Consider the following 17,468-nt stretch of genomic DNA (forward strand, 5'->3'; position numbering starts at 1 on the left):
TCTATCATTAGCTCATCCTAGTCACCTACATTCTGAATTTCAATGTAGTAATAAGAAGTTGTGGGATTTTGTCTTTCACGAGTAGCCAGCTCAGCTTGGTCTACGTCTAATAATTTTAAATGGTGAGCAATAAAAGTTACCTTACGAGCCCGTTCAGCATTGAGCCGGTTTCGTTTAGAGGAGTGAATAAAAAAACCATAAGTACTGAAACTTCTTTCAGTCGCTGCACTGGATGAAGGCATGCTTAATATATCAACCGCTATTTCAGTGAATTTTGTTCAGAAAACATGTACCTTTTCACCATATAATTGGGTCTAGATTTTCAATTGATTTTACAACGTATGATTTTTCAAAAAATCACTCCTTAGACCGATAAAGTGCCAAATCTGCCATTATTTCAGCCGACTCATCATCATATTTTAAAGTTGCTAAATTATCTACAAACTCAGTTTCCTCAACTTGTTCTTCTCTGCTTAAATGAACACCATTCTAAATATTTGCACGTTAATATTGCACCAAAACAATAAATATTGACACTGTAAACACCCTTTCTAGAGGTGCGAATCTTAACTGCGAATTTATTTTGGATAGCTCATCCAATATTAATAAATTAAGGATCAGGCTAGATTATGATGTATTTTTTTTTCGAAAAATTATTTTTGATTGAATATTTTCACGGCCACCCAATAAAATTTCACGTAATTTTTCTTGCAATTAATATTTGGCTTAAATAATCACGAATAACTTACAAATTTAAGCACTTAGGTATAGGGAATGCTTAAGAAATAAAAAAGTACCATAAAATATCATTTCATTACAATACTAAAATACAGGGTGTTCCATTTAAGAAAACTAAGAAAATACTCATACCGAGTTTCGACCAACCCTGTAGACTATATTAAAAATCGTTTGAACATCGTGTTTTGACTAGGAAAGTTTTGGGGTAGTTCTGATTTCTTCCAATATATATGTATTTTGGGCTGCTGAATCCGAATATGAGGTTTCCGGACAAAATTTCGTGACGGAACATTGAAAAAATCGCGATAAAATCGTAAAATTTCTGCTTATTCTCGCTTTTTTGCTTAAATCTCGAAAACTATTAACTTTCAGTAAATGGTCTGTTAACAGAAATTAAAGTACTTAAAATTCTCTACAAATATCAGTATTACTGTAGACAAATATCAGAAAATTGCCAATTTTTAACGGTCTCGGCAAAACCCACTTTTTACATTCCAAAACTTTATTTTTTATTAGAATGCTCATTTGATAAATTTCTCCTAGTTTTCTGGACAAATAATAAATTTTAGTTCATATGGTATGTCTCCTGTGACAGCTTCCATGAATCCATTCCATCCTAAGAGGCCGGAAATGTCTCTGCTTTTCCCTTAGAGCCACAGAAGATCAGGCACAGATGGAGTCGCAGTTTCAGTTGGTGTGAACATTTCCTTCAGATCTGCTATCTTGATTTCTGATAAACCTTGAGGTTTTGTCCTTTTAAAATGAATTAGTTGAACAGCTTCCTGACTTTCATAAACCTAAGGCGCGGGTTTCGTTTTTAACCGAGGAATGGATTGGTTAGGAGCTACTGCATGTTTTGGTGCAATACAAGAAATGCCACCTATGACGTGAAAAGTGTGGTATCCGTCGATTGTATGTACGTTAAAATCAGCGTTATCGTACACCTGTAAAGCACGGCAGTTCAATTTTCTGCGGATCCCATGCGAATGCTGACACTTCCAGGCGAACAGCTTCTGTACAGGATGAACAAAACCCCAAAGAGGAAACTACATCAACCTATTTTCTTGAGCCGTACTTTTTGTAGAGAAAACGGCTAACCCGGCAAGGAATGGTGAGACGAATTATATGAGCCTTACTGCTGCTACAAGACTTTGAGCAAGCGCGTTCCTTGTCTGGAAGTGTCAGCAATCGCAAGGGATCCGCAGAACATTGACCAGCCGTGCTTTACACAACACGTGTACGATAACACTGAATTTAACGTACATACGATCGACGGATACCACACTTTTCACGTCATGGGTGGCATTTCTTGTATTGCACCAAAACATGGAGTAGCTCCTAACCAATCCATTCCTCGGTTAAAAACTAAACCCGCGCCTGAGGTTTATGAATGTCAGGAAGCTGTTTACCTAATTCATTTTAAAAGGACAATACCTCAAGGTTTATCAGAAATCAAGATAACAGATCCGAAGGGAATGTTCACACCAACTGAAACTGTGACTCCATCTGTGCCTGATCTTCTGTGGCTCTAAGGGAAAAGCAGAGACATTCTCGGTACTTTAGGATGGAATGGATTCATGGAAGCTGTGAAAATAGACATACCATATTCATATTATTAACTAGCATTTATTATTTGTACAGAAAACTAGGAGAAATTTATCAAATGACAGCATTCTAATAAAAAATCAAGTTTTGGAAGGTAAAAAGTGGGTTTTGCCGAGACCGTTAAAAATTGACAATTTTCAACTCGCACTTTAGACCGAACGGTTCGTCTGAAAAAAAAAGTAAATAGTGATATTTGTAGAGAATTTTAAGTACTTTAATTTCTGTAACAGACTATTTACTAAAAAAAAAAAACAATAAATGCTGTATAAAAGGTATATTTAAAAAAACCCTCAAAAGGGCCACATCAATTCACATAACTAGTTTTCGACTGGTTTACCAGTCATCATCAGTGCTTACGTGCAATGTACATGTTAGCCACCAAAATGCTATTTTACAAAAATATGTGGGTCAAAGCCCATTTCAAGTAGTCCGTTAAGGAAGCATAAGTATAAAAAGCTACCTTAAGCCTTGATGTTTAAAATATAATTTAATTTGCCCTAGGTAACATCTGAAATTTGGGTGTGACTTGTTCACATGTTGGAAGTTTGACGGCAAGTCTTTACTAAAAGTTAATAGTTTTAAGCAGTTAAAAGCAAGTATTTACTAAAAGTTAATAGTTTTCGAGAGTTGAGCAAAAAAGCGGAAAACAGCAGAAATTTTTCGCTTTTTTCGCGATTTTTTCAATGTTCAAATGAAAGAAATCGGAACTACCCTAAAACTTTCCCACTAGGGAGCTCGTAGAGTACAAATTGACTAAATTAAAGGGAAAAGTGAGGGGGGAGAAGACTAATTAGTTATTTCCCTTGCACTGTTCTTTGAAAACTTACCAGCAGAATATCCAGCTTGACTGCCATAGATCCTGTCGTTTCTGGCGAGACCTTCGACACCCATGCTGTTTTGGTTGCCATATCCATAGGTTCCGTCAGCTCTCATGTGACCATAGGAGTTTGTGTCCAATCCATACTGGCCGTTTTGCAGTTTTGGATTTATATATTCTGAATGTTCGCTGTTTGAATCTTCGATAGGCTTATATCTATTTTCTAAATCACCATCTTTTTTATAATAACCTGCAACGAGATATTGCTTGATTATGTTACAAAAGCTGTGTTAAGAAAAATTTATACTATAACAGGCAAAAAAATTACAAACTTGTGTATATACAAACTTTTGTAGATTATACAAACCTTGATCATCAGTCTTATGTTGCAATTCATTGTTTTTGTAAGATGATTGTGATGTTTTATAGTTGTACTCCTGATGGTAGTACCCATTAGGACTAGCCAACGAACATCCCAGTACTGTTATAAACAGAAAGGGAACCTTCATGATTATCTGAAATATTAAGTAACAAAGTCAATTTAACAAAAATTTAAAAATAATATAAAAAATTGTTTATATATTTATTTGGTTTATGCTTTTGTTTAAAAACTTTCTACTACCAATGTTAGTAGTAGTTGGAACGAAGAGGTTTTAATGAATGACCAACAAAATTCCCCGATTTAACTCCGCTTAACTTTTTAGTATGGCAATGGTATTAAGTATTTTACAAGCAAGATTTATAGTACCACTTCTGCTTCATTGGAAGAATTAAAATGACGTATATTTTCGTTTTAATTTTTTCTAAAAGCGATTTTATAATTATATGGAGATTCATACATATCATTTTGAACATTTAGAAATAGTTATAGCTGATAAGTACAATTCTCGTCACCTTATTTTTTCACTTTTTAATGAGACTTAAGTCGGTAACCGATGACATTGACCCAGACCGATATTTGAAGGGGACATGTCCAATTAATTTGTTCAAAATTGCTTTATCTCCCGAATTTAAAAAAATAAAATTTTCATGACGCAATAAAAATATCGCTACAGTTCATATGTCAATGTAAATATATTTAGAAGTAAATACTTTATATAATCTTTAAGAAGAAATTTGTGTTTATCAATTTGTTTCTCTGTTGAGGTAAACAAAATCTGCATTTTATTAAAAGAACCACAAGGACAAGTGTGGTCTTATCCTCTCATTTGAGGGCAGTTATCTTATCTAACTATATGAGTTTTGCTGACGACCAAATAGTGATCGTACAAGACGAAGATGGCCTCAGTTTTATGGTGAGAAAATTGGAACAGGAATATACAAAGAATGGGATGAAAATAAACCCTAAAGAAAACTGAATACCTAACAACGGAGAATACAGAAATAAAGCAGCTGGAAATAGACGAAGGTAAATAAATCAAAGGAACAGACAAGTAACTACAAGTCGTATTTAGGTTTCATATTATTAAACAAAGGAAAAACTGAATAAGATATAAAAAATAGACTTTAGTCCAGGGTAATAAGGTTTTTTCCATGACACTCGAGCAGCCAGGGTACTGAAGCGTTTTTTCGACAGGTAATACCTATAAGAGCAAATTGTAACTATTTCCTGCGTAGGATCTGGCGGCCATTTTTATTTATAAACAATAAGTGTCAAAAATGGCATTTTTCCCTTTTTTTTTAAATCAATGGAAAACAGTGAAACTTTTGGTTTTTTTAGTACAAATATCTTTGAGATTATGGAAAAAGCTTTAAAATGACGTACTACAAAGTTTGATATACTCATTTATTGTTAATATAATTGCGAAAAAAGGTCGGAATTGCAAAAAAAATTAATTTCGCAATATCTATTGTAAAAATTAGTGTACAGCTTTGAAATTTTTGTCATATAAGGGTTCTTTGGTGCTTAATATGTGATAAAACTTTCAAAGCGATTCATTCAATTGTTTAAATTTTATTCAAATTGTTTATCCCAGAGAGCATTTTTTTTACAATAACATAAGTCAGAAAAAAATGACGTTAGAACCATTCCACAGATGTCAAATGAAAGAGCATGAGCTATATTTTCAACTTGGTTTAAAAAAAGTGAATAAAAGATGCATTTATTAGTAATAAATAATTATGCAAAAGTATCATAAACCTTTCCCTATAAACTTTTTATTTTGTTATATAAGAAATTATACATATTTCGTACAACTTTTTATCATTATGATATAAATAACATTACTTGGTAGTTGTGCACTTAAAACAGGGTAAAAGAGTTAATTTTTTTGGAAAAAGTTATTCAAAAAGTTTATAAGGAAAGATTTACGATACTTTTGCACAATTATTTATTACTAATAAATGCATTTTTTATTCGCTTTTCTTAAACCAAGTTGAAAATATAGTTCATGCTCTTCCATTTGACACCTGTGGAATGGTTCTAACGTCATTGTTTTCTGACTTATGTTAGTGCAAAAAAAATGCTCACTGAGATAAACAATTCGAATAAAATTTAAACAATTGAATGAATCGCTTTGAAATTTTTGTCACATATTAAGCACCGAAGAACCCTCATTTGACAAAAATTTCAAACCTGTTAACTAATTTTTACAGCAGTTATTGCGAAAATATTTTTTTTTGCAATTCCGACCTTTTTTCGCAATTATATTAACAATAAATGAGTATATCAAACTTGTCATTTTAAAGCTTTTTCCATAATTTCAAAGATATTTGTACTAAAAAAATCATAAGTTTCACTGTTTTCCATTGATTTGAAAAAAAAGGGAAAAATGCCATTTTTTGACAGTTAATTGTTTATAAATAAAAATGGCCGCCAGATCCTACGCATGAAATAGTTACAATTTGTTCCTATAGGTATTACTTGTCGAAAAAACGCTTCAGTACCCTGGCTGCTCGAGTGTCACGAACAGGGTATATTTTTGTCTTATTACCCTGGCCTATTATACAAACAAGAAACTGCATACGAAAATTGAATCCGGTACTGTGGGATAAGAACATCAGTATAAAATAAAAAGAAGAATATATAACACCTTAACAAGAAGTATCCTCACTTATGGGTATGAAAATTGGATAATAAATAAGAAAATTAAAAACAAAATAAGAGCAACAAAGATGGAATTCCTAAGGAGAAGCTGCAGAATATCAAGAAGAGATAGAATAAATAACATAGAGATTAAGAAAAGAATGGGAGTGAACTCAGATAGAATAGACTACATAGAACAGAGATTAACCTTGTACGGACATGTCAGAAGAGCAGACCAAAATCCTTGGATAAATTGAATAACAGAGATGAGTCCAATAGGAAGAAGGAAAAGAGGCAGACCCCGAAGATCTTTCAGATATGAAGTGGACGAAGCAATGGAAAGATGAAATCTGCTGGAATGGGACTGGCAAAACAGAAAGAACTGGAGAGAATAATTTAGTGAAGGAATACAGTGAAAACTGAGGAAATCCTTTGTATATCCTATCTTTTCATCTGCATATTAGTTGGATGCACAGAACAGAATACGCTATTAAAGTGAGTTAATTAGAATGAAGAGAGATACTAATGGTAACAATCAGTAAAACCAGAAAGTTAACATATTTTGCAAATGTAATGATCCACTGTAAAAAGTACAGCCTGTTATATAGTGGTGTAACTAAATTATTCGAAGAAGACGTTCAGGAAGAACATCGTGGCTTAAGAATCAGAAAAAGTGGTTGGCGCAAACAACCAAATCTATTTCCGATTTGCAGTGAATAAGGTGATGATCACCAACGTCAGTTAAGCAGATACAGCACTTCATCAAGATTCTCATTGATGAGAATGATGCTTTGAGAGCATTTAATTAGGTCTATGGGGAGTACCCACATAACTGATTAGGTATGGTCCTGACAAACTATTTCAGCTCTTGGCTTATACCTTTAATTTATTCTTGAGAGGTGAAGAGAACAATGGAATGGAAAACTGCATATCAGCAATCTATACAAAAGTAAAGTTGAGAGGATTGTAAGAACTATCGGGGGCGTAGTGGAACCAACTCAATTTGTAGAATGTACGGGAAAATAATTAAAAGCCGAATTGAAGATTGTTGGGAAGACGCTGAAGATCAGATTGGTTTTCTTACTGATCGTTCTTGTATAGACAATATCTTCTGTCTAAAACATACAATAGAAAAACTCTTGGAACACAATATGGAGACACACATTGGTATTTATTGCTCTTCAAAAGGCGTATGATAGCATCTCATTAGCCAAGTTGTGGCAGGTGCTAGAAGACAAGAAAATTACACCGCTTTACATTGATGATATGAGAGAATTGTAAGACGTTATGACGAGTTCAATAAAGATTGGACATGTGACAAGAAAGATAAAGGTGACCAAAGGACTTTGCCAAGGTTGCTGCATTGCACCTACGCTCTTTAAGATTTATTTGGAGGGGGTTTTAGATGTTTGCAAAAGAAAATGTGAACGTATGGGTGTTGAAATTGGAGTTTATAAGTTGTACAGTTTGCATTTTGCGAATGACCAAGTAATACTTGCTGAAAACTTGATATCCACACCATGTTGCGAAAAATAGATGAAAAATATACTAAATGGAGTTTATCAATTAATCAATCGATTAAAAACAGACTACGTAGTAGTGGGAGGTGAAGGAAGGCACTCAGAACTAAAAGGCACATAGATCTAAAATACTGATAGCTATAAATATTTCAGTGTAAACATTACAAATGATGGTCGGAATACAAAAGAAATAGCTACCGGAATTGGTCAAGGTAATTCAGTAATACCTCAACACTATACTCTGGAACAACCACATCACTCAAAACACAATAATTAGGATATACAACAGTATCATAAAAAGTATTGTTACATATGGCTCAGGGCTCAGAGCTTTGGGTAAGAAATAAAAAAGTAGCATCCAAAATAAAAGCAATGGCAATCAATTATTGGCTCAGATGTTGCCAAATTACTAGAATAGTCTGGTCTGATTATCGGAGAAAAGGCCATTTTTGGGAAAAGTTATTTACCAGCAATTTTATTGCTGGAATCGAATGTTATGATTGTATATATTAATAATATAGGTATGCAAAGTCCGCAGATAGTGTGCTACTTTTTTTGTAAACAAAATAGCGCCCGAATATCGTGTTTTTTTCAATTTTTGCTCTATAACTCCAAAGATTTTAACTTTGCACCAAAAACACTCAAATAAAAGTTCACCGCAATTAAATTCTGCATAGAGACGTGTTTTTTCCGATTTAATTTGACGAAAACTTTCCCCGGAAAAGCGGGTTTTTCCAACAAAATCTTTAATTTTCAACTAAACTTTTAGATAAGTAATTATTATTCAATAATTAAATATCTTGGTAATGTAAAAGCCCTTTTCGTATAGATTATAATTCCAGAAGCCGATGGAAATTGAATAAACAGTTTAGCAACAATTGAATTGTTAATTAAAAATTTACGGTCGCTATAATAACGACAATAATTGTGATGCATAAAAGCAACTATGATTTTTTCATAAAAAGACACTATACCTATCTAATGCACTTCACGGAATTGAAATGAGACTATTTAGGCGGCCTCAGGAATATTTTAAAATTATAAAGAATTTTTTGGCTTATAAATAAATAGAATATCTCGGGAAATATTAAACTAAATTAAATTGTAAAAACGGTATTCGAAAAACAGCGGCAGGACGCTTATTTTAAAAGAAAAAACGTTGAATTATGATGAGTAGTTCCTGAGATACAACCGGTCAAAGTTGACCGGAATTTACGGCAAAGATATAAACAATAGGATCATAATTTTCAAACCATCACCTTTTTATTTTTTCCTCTTTCTCGACACCAATTTTCATATGCTTAAAATACTCATAACACATATTATTATAATAAAAACTATCGATAATACGTGTGAAAATTGCCAAAAATAGCAAAATTCCAATTAAAAATTAGGTTGGAGAAAATGTAACCCTCAAAGTTCAAAATCGGTAAACGTTACAAAAATGCATTTTCTCGGCTTCCCATGGAGCAATTTTCTTCATTCTTTTTTTGTTCCCAAGTAACTCGAGTAGAGCCATCGAACTAACGCATTATTAAATGTCAAACTACTTTTGTTTTGTTATAATAAATTAATTTATTTACCGTAACACAAAATTTTAATTTGTTTAAATAAAAATTGTTTAAATAATTATACAGCTTTCAAATGAGAATATTTATGTTTTTAACTTTAAAAGGTACACTTGTAGTAAGTTTATCTAAAAAAAGCCTACAACTGGAAAAAAATATGTAGTTTTCTGTTCTTATAAATAAATTAATCTATTATAACAAAACAAAAGCAAGTTTGATATTTAATAATGCGTTAGTTCGATGGCTCTACTCGAGTTATTAGGGAACAAAAAAAGAATGAATGAAATTGCTACATGGGAAGCCGAGAAAATGCATTTTTTTAACGTATACCGATTTTGAACTTTGAGGGTTACATTTTCTCCAACCTAATTTTTGATTGGAATTTTGCTATTTTTGGCAATTTTCACACGTATTATCGATAGTTTTTATTATAATAATATATGTTATGAGTATTGTAAAGATATGAAAATTGGTGTGGAAAAAGAGGACCAAAATAAAAAGGTGATGGTTTGAAAATTATGATCCTATTGTTGATATCTTTGCCGTAAATTCCGGTCAACTTTGACCGGTTGTGTCTCAGGAACCACTCGTGATAATTAAACGTTTTTTCTTTTAAAAGAAGTGCCCTGCTGCTATTTTTTGAATACCGTTTTGATAATTTAATTTAGTTTATTATTTCCCGAGATATTCTATTTGTTTATAAGCCAAAAAATTGTTTATAATTTTAAAATATTCCTGAGGCCGCTTAAATAGTCCAATTTAAATTCTGTAAAGTACATTAGATAGGTATAGTGTCTTTTTATGAAAAAATCATAGTTATTCTTATGCATCATAATTATTGGCGTTGTTATAGCGACCGTAAATTTTTAATTAACAATTCAGTTGTTGCTAAACTGTTCATTCAATTTCCATCGGCTTCTGGAATTATAATCTATACGAAAAGGGCTTTTACATTACCAAGTTATTTAATTATTGATTAACAATTACTTATCTAAAAGTTTAGTTGAAAATTAAAGATTTTGTTGGAAAAACCCGCTTTTTCCGGGAAAAGTTTTCGTCGAAGTGAATCGGGAAAAACACGTCTCTATGCAGAATTTAATTGCGGTGAATTTTTATTTGGATGTTTTTGGTGTAAAGTTAAAATTTTTGGAGTTATAGAGCAAAAATTGAAAAAAACACGCTTTTCGGGCGCCATTTTGTTTATAAAAAAAGTAGCACACTATCTGCGGACTTTGCATACCTATATTATTAATACATACAATAATAAGATTCGATTCCAGCAATAAAATTGCTGGTAAATAACTTTTCCTTGTATTTTGCTAATTAGCCCAGAGTAGAAGCGATATAGTAAGGAATACTGAAATCAGAGAGCGTATGGGCATATACATTGATACCCTGGAAACAAGAATGTAAAAGGCTGAAATGGTTTGGCCATGTCGAAAGGATGATTGATCAAAGAAGGTCAAAGAGAATGGTACAGTAGATCCCAACCAACCACAGGAAAAAGAAAAGACCAAGAAGATTGTGTATACAAGAAGTAAATGGTGAAATAGAAGATAGGAGTCGTTTGAAATGAAAGTGAAGGGTTACGTTATATGAAAAAGTATACGAAAAAAATTAATCAAAATGGTAATGGTAATTTTAAGCTTCTTGTATGTATTGCTTACTTAGGCACTTAGAAATAAAAGTAAAAAAGAAAACAAATAAAGTAGCTAGAAAATCAGAATAGCCAGAATAGCATTGTGTACAGTGGTAGACTCTATATATATAAAGAGTAGAAACTGTTTAAAGAATATACCGAGGAACAGTAGCAAAATTAGCACGGAAGTCTTCATAAAGTTAATTAAAAAAATAAAAAAAAAATTAATAGTATTTACCAGTGGTGCATAAACGTTTTTTCCACTAGGTATTTTTTTTATTATTTAAGAATATTTTTTGTATTATTAGCTACCGGTTAAATATGGGTTAATTAAATTAATTTATCCCTAAACATAGATATAGAAAAATATTTTATGCAGTACTTACAATTTATTCTTCCAGTTTTGACCACTTCAACTTTCGCTCAGCAGAATACTAGTTCGCATCGAAGTTCTTGATGTTTATATGTATTAAAAACTTATCATTTGACCCCAGTTCTTATCAACGATTATAATTAGAGAATAAATGAAGGAGATCAATTGCTTCTCATTAATGTTTTGCAACCGAATGTTTGCATTTGCGGTTTGGGAATTTCGGATTTCGATCTCATTCTTGCTAATCCTGATTACCAGAAATGAGAACTTGTTGTGTTGCCTTATGTGGGTGGCTTCTAGTGGACCTAATAAGCATATTTAGAAGCATGTGGTTAGTAAATGTTAAATTAGTAAATAAACGGAAAATATGTATCTATACTTCATAAATGTGGTCTAGAGGTAAAATTACACTCTCTGCAAGATGAACTAGAAATCAATTTATTAAAAACATTACAGGTAACAACAAACCAAACAGAATGGAGAAAGAATCAGTTGGCTCGGTCTAGTTAAAATACATCACAAACATTAAAATTTTTTCTAATTGTACTACTTCACATGTTGTGGTTCAGAAATTACAGGGTGTAACAAAAATACAGGTCATAAATTTAATCACATATTCTGGGATCAAAAATAATTCGATTATTTATAAGTTACAAAATAAAAATCGATTTTTTCCAATATATCGAAAACTATTTGAGATATTTTATTGAAAATGAACATGTGGCATTCTTATGGCAGTAGTATCTTAAGAAAAAATTATAGTGAAGTTTAGACACCCCATAAAAGTTCTATGGGGGTTTTGTTCCTTTAAACCCCCCAAACTTTCGTGTACGTTCCAATTGAATTATTATTGTAGTACCATTAGTTAAACACAATGTTTTAAAAACTTTTTGCCTCCTAGTACTTTTTCGAAAAGTTGAGTTTTTATCGAGATATTTTGAATATTTGTCAAATCCACCACATATTTGTATATGGTTAAGTACGATTATGGAGACTTAGTAATAATATGAAAATTTATTTATGATTTACATTTTTAGGTATATTTTGAACCATATTAAAAAATAAGCCACATCTCGATAAATGGTGCCTTATCGTAAAAATACAAAGAGGCAAAACAGTTTTAAAAACACTGCGTTTAACTAATGGTATCGCAGTAATAGTTTAATTGGAACGTACACAAACATTTGGGGGTTTAAAGGAACAAAACCCCCATAAAATTTTTATGTAAACATATTAAAAAAGAAGCCGCAACTCGATAAAAACTGCCTGATCGAAAAAATACTAAGAGCCAAAAAAGTTTTAAAAATATTGAATTTAACTAATGGTACCATAATAATAATTTAATTAGAACGTACACAAAAGTTTGTAGGGGTTTAAGGGAACAAAACCCCCATAAAATTTTTATGGGGTGCACAAATTTCACTATAATTTTTCTTTAAGATGTTCCTGCCATAAGACTGTCACATGTCTTCATCTTCAGACAGCCATCATTATTCCTCTTCATAAGGGTGGTGAAATATCTAATACCTGCAATTATAGACCTATTGCACTACTACCGGTACTCTCCAAAATTATTGAGAGACTCATAAAAGCCCGACTTATGTCCTTTCTAGTTGAAAACAACATTTTATCACAAAATCAGTTCGGCTTTTTAAATAATAAATGCACCACTGATGCCATGTTTTCTGTACTACATGAGGTTTATCAAGCACTGAACAATAATCTTTACACTGCCACCGTTTTTTGTGACTATGCCAAAGCTTTTGATTGTGTAAATCACAACATTTTGATAAAAAAACTAAATTTCTACGGAATTCGAGGCATTTCTTTAGATTGGTTCCAATCTTACTTGGAAGATAGGAAACAACTGGTTAGAGCAAATGATAAAGACTCTAGTCTCAAAAACATTGTATGTGGGGTACCTCAAGGTTCAGTATTGGGTCCTCTACTTTTCCTTATCTTTATTAATGACATCACTAATTTAAAAATCGATGGAAACATCTTTCTTTTTGCTGATGATACCAGTATCACTTGGAGCAACTCAAATATTGCAACTCTTCATGCTACTATAACTTCTGATCTACTTACAATAAAAACCTGGTCTGACTCAAATTTACTCTCGTTTAACGTAGATAAAACAGTAGCATTGTCTTATAAAGGAGCTCTTCAACCCTTACCTCTTAATAACAGCCAGATCAGTACCGTGGATTCTGTAAAATTTCTTGGCATTTTTTTAGACAGCAACCTTAAATGGTCCCTCCATATCGATTTGTTACGGAAGAAACTCTCTTCAGCCTGCTATGCTATAAGATCTGTTTCGAATGAACTCAATTTAGCATCTTCCAAAATAACATATTTTTCTTTGTTCGAGTCACATCTTCGTTATGGTCTTCCTTTTTGGGGTTCTGGTACAGCTGCCCAATTCGATGTTATTTTCAAATTACAAAAAAGAGCTATAAGATATCTGTTTGGCCTCAGAAGAACAACACACTGCAGAAGTTACTTCAAAGATCACGGAATTTTAACCCTTCCATCTTTGTATATTTTAGAAACTGTTTGCTTAATTCGTAAACATCTACATGACTTTCCACCAAGACCTAATCATCACTACTTCACGAGAAATTCTACGTTTGACGTCTATTTGCCGACCCCGTCCTCGGAGTTAGTAAAGAAATCGATATTATATTCCGCAAAAAAAATGTACAACCATCTCCCCCTACAACTAAAATCTGCACCATCTTTTCCCAAATTCCGTAAACTGACAAAAGCCTACCTGTCTGAAAGACCATATTATTCAGTAGAAGATTATTTTATTCAATAACTAAGAAATTATACCCTTTGCACAAGTAGTATTTTTATTATTTTTTTATCGATATTTGGGTGTCATATGCAGCAGCTTAACTTTTTAACTTTTAAACTTTTTTTTATTAATTATTAGGTAGACTATGAATTTGCAATTTATTTAAATTTTTGCAATTGATTATTTCTGTTTTAACTTCGATTTATTTATTTATTTCATTTAACTTATTGACGATTTATGTAATTTTAGTAAATTGGATTGTTACTGTTTTGTTTTTTTTACTATTTATAAGCTTTGTCGATAAAATTGTAAAATTTTTCATGGCAATAAAGCATATTTCTATTCTATTCTATGTCCATTTTCGTTACAAAATCTCTAATAGTTTTTGATATATTTGAAAAAATCGATTTTCATTTTGTAACTTCAAAGGGCTGTAACTTTTGTTATGTGCATATTAGTACTGAGGTAAGTTAGGTTCATTAGAACTATTTTTGTTCCCAGAATATGTGATTTAATTTATGACCTGTATTTTTGTTACACCCTGTATAATTGATAGAAAAATTATTTAAGAAAGTAGTATTCTTGTGGATAATCCATCTTGTGAATTCTAATTGTAATTCACAAGATGGATTCTCCACAAGAGTACCTAATACTTCCTTAAATAATTTTACTATCAATTATAATTTCTGAATCACAACATGTGAAGTACCTAGTACGATTTTAAAATTTTTAGAGGTTTTTGGTGTATTTTAACTAGACCCAGCCAGATGATTCTTTCTGCTTCCTGTTTGGTATGTTGTTACCGGCAATTGCTGATGATGGCTCGTGTTGAAACACGTCCAAAGTGTTAAACTTGTATTATAAACTTGTATTATTAGTAAATACCTACATGTTCACTGACCACAACATTCATATTTATGGTGAATAACAGATTTTGTCAAATATTAGTGATACTACTACTTAGATCAGTTTACAGCGTTCTCCGACGCCTTCCGACTCCTAACCGCCATTCTTCTCTGTTTAGCCATAGACCTGGAGAGATTTCTCTTTCCTCTATTTCATTTTCAATTCCCTCCCTCCAGCTTCTTCTCGGCCTTCCTCTTTTCTTTCTCACTTGAGGTGTCCACGTTAAAATCTGTTTAGGGATCCTGTCATCTGACATTCTCTCTACATGGCCGTACTATATTAGTTGTTTTGTTTTTATGTTATCAATTATTTTATTTAATAAGTCCATATCTGTTCCTATAACATTTTCTCTGTTCTTTGTTTCATTGACCAAACTTTACTGCCATATGTGATTACACTTTTAAGTATATTAACGTCCCACAGAATGCCGTTCATCCTAGATATGACTTTTCTACTCTGTATGTTTCTGTTTTATATAACAGCATCGACTGTTCCATCTTGAGTTATCTTCATGCCCAGGTACTTGTATTCATCACAGTGATTAATTTTTACCCAATCGTCTAATGTAATGGACTGATTTGTTTCTCCAATACACATGGCTTCAGTTTTCTTAATGTTGACTTCGAGACCTCATTTGTTATAATATTCTTCTATTAGCTTCTGCATCATGCAACTTAAGTCGTCATGATTCTAAGAAATCGGAATTTGTTCATAAGCGAAACATAAAGCGTATTAGTGCAGCCGATATGTGAAACAATTGTGCATTTAATGATAGAAGTATATAATTTGGACCACATATTAATACTGCACATATAAAGGTTCAAATTTAGAAATTGAGGCCATCTCAGATTTTGCCTTTTACAAAAATGACGGGGATTCAAAATGGCGACTATACATTGTGACTAATAGCACGATAACTTTTGAACGAGACTTCAGATTTCAACCAAATTTGGTATATAGGTTCCTTTTTAAACGCTTTTTAAACGCTTTTATTTAGTTCAATAGTTTGCGTCAAATCTTTAGACGTTAATTTAACTGCCTTTTCTCCAATGCAAATTAATGAAAATTTGCAGACATATGCATTCGAGGGAACCATTCACGAATAGTCAATAAAAAAAATTGTTTCTATGTTTGTTAATTGTTTAAATAAAAAAAAAAAGATTTTAATGGAAAATGCTAAAATTCTCTCGTTTTTTACAATGCAAAAACTTGGAACTTTTACGGATTATAGCTAATGATATGAACTATACATAATTTCACTTTTTACGTTAATTGTTTACGCTATACTTCATAAATAAACAATAAAGTTTCAAATTTTTTGCCGATTCCGACTACTTTTCATGTTAGTACATCATATTATGTTTTATACATATTTTAATAAACATGACGATATATTTTAATGTGTGAAAAGTGTAAGACTAAAAAGTAAAAAATAAAAAAATATAAAAAAAAATTTTTAAGAAACGCTTTTCTTTAGTCACGAGTGACTAAAATTAAAAATAGTATAAAAAAAGTCAACCAAAAAGCAAAAAATAAAAAAAATTGAAAAAATCTTACACAACAGCGTGGGGCAAAAACCGTTTATTCGATGAAGACGCGCCACGCTTTTCTTTGACGAATGTGTTAAATTTTTTCAATTTTTTAACGAATTTTTGAGATTTTTGTATATTTAATCTGTCCTAACAGTGTTTTTCGAATAATCCTTCGAGTTTGATTTTTTTATTTTTTGCTTTTTAGTTTATTTTTTTATACTATTTTTAATTTTAGTCACTCGTGACTAAAGAAAAGCGTTTCTTAAAAAATTTTTTTAATATTTTTTTTTGATGTATACGATTGAGGTCTTGTACCGGAAGAATCGGTTTACCAGAAGTTGTGTTTTTCCTGGGTTTTATGTAAAAATATGCTGTTTTTTTGAAGTTATACTTCTTTACCGGCGATAGAGGGTGATTTTTTTATGTTAAAACCTATCAGCCCGGCGCATGCGCATTATAACTTTGTTCTGATTGGATGTTCAAATGACATGTCAAAAATTATCCGATATGGCAGCTGTGGTTTGGAGGTAAAGGTAAAGGTAAACAAATGTATAATATATTAGTTTTATTGTTGTGAGGACGGAAACAAAAAAGTTTATAATATTGTAGTGACTTTTAAATAGTTTTTAAAAGCAACAGGTACGTAATAATTGTTAATGTATCATGGGTATAAACCTACCTATTTGATCTGCCAAAATACATAGTATGTAATACTTTTATTTATATAATTTGATTACCATCAAAATTTCTATCAATATTCACCTAATATATTGTTTTTTTACTCTATGTTTTGTTGTATTTTTTCAATTCTAAATCATTTCAATTCAGAATTAAAATAATTTGATCAATTTTCAAAATATCAAAATATCACAAGTTTAATCCGTTTAGTTAGTCGATCTTCGTAAATAATGACACATAGTGTCCGTGGCTAAGCGGAGAAGGCGA

General features: G+C 31.7%; 2 protein-coding genes across 21 annotated transcripts in view; one reads left to right on the top strand and one right to left on the bottom strand.

Annotated features, from left to right (window-relative positions):
- LOC114333353 (uncharacterized) overlaps window positions 1–11,468 on the bottom strand; it is a 40,541-nt gene extending 29,073 nt beyond the window's left edge. For all 18 annotated transcript variants that reach the window (XM_050643375.1, XM_050643374.1, XM_050643371.1 and 15 more), the window contains exons 1-3: window positions 11,299–11,468; window positions 3,528–3,675; window positions 3,171–3,410 (exon numbers count right to left, since the gene is read on the bottom strand). In XM_050643375.1, the coding sequence (XP_050499332.1) occupies window positions 3,171–3,410; window positions 3,528–3,669 (382 nt within the window). In that variant the 5' untranslated portion in view covers window positions 3,670–3,675; window positions 11,299–11,468. The remainder of the gene's footprint in view (window positions 1–3,170; window positions 3,411–3,527; window positions 3,676–11,298) is intronic.
- The window catches only part of LOC114333354 (DNA mismatch repair protein Msh2), a 140,789-nt gene that overhangs the window by 52,852 nt on the left and 70,469 nt on the right, over window positions 1–17,468 (top strand). Inside the window, exon 1 of one of the 3 annotated variants that reach the window (XM_050643385.1) lies at window positions 11,500–11,616. The exons of the other annotated variants lie outside the window; for them this stretch is intronic. The gene's annotated coding sequence lies outside the window, so the exon portion shown is untranslated. Of the gene's footprint in view, window positions 1–11,499; window positions 11,617–17,468 lie in introns of those variants that run through there. 3 annotated transcript variants of the gene reach the window in all.

This window comes from Diabrotica virgifera, chromosome 2 (assembly GCF_917563875.1).
Source record: "Diabrotica virgifera virgifera chromosome 2, PGI_DIABVI_V3a".
Taxonomy (NCBI): domain Eukaryota; kingdom Metazoa; phylum Arthropoda; class Insecta; order Coleoptera; family Chrysomelidae; genus Diabrotica; species Diabrotica virgifera.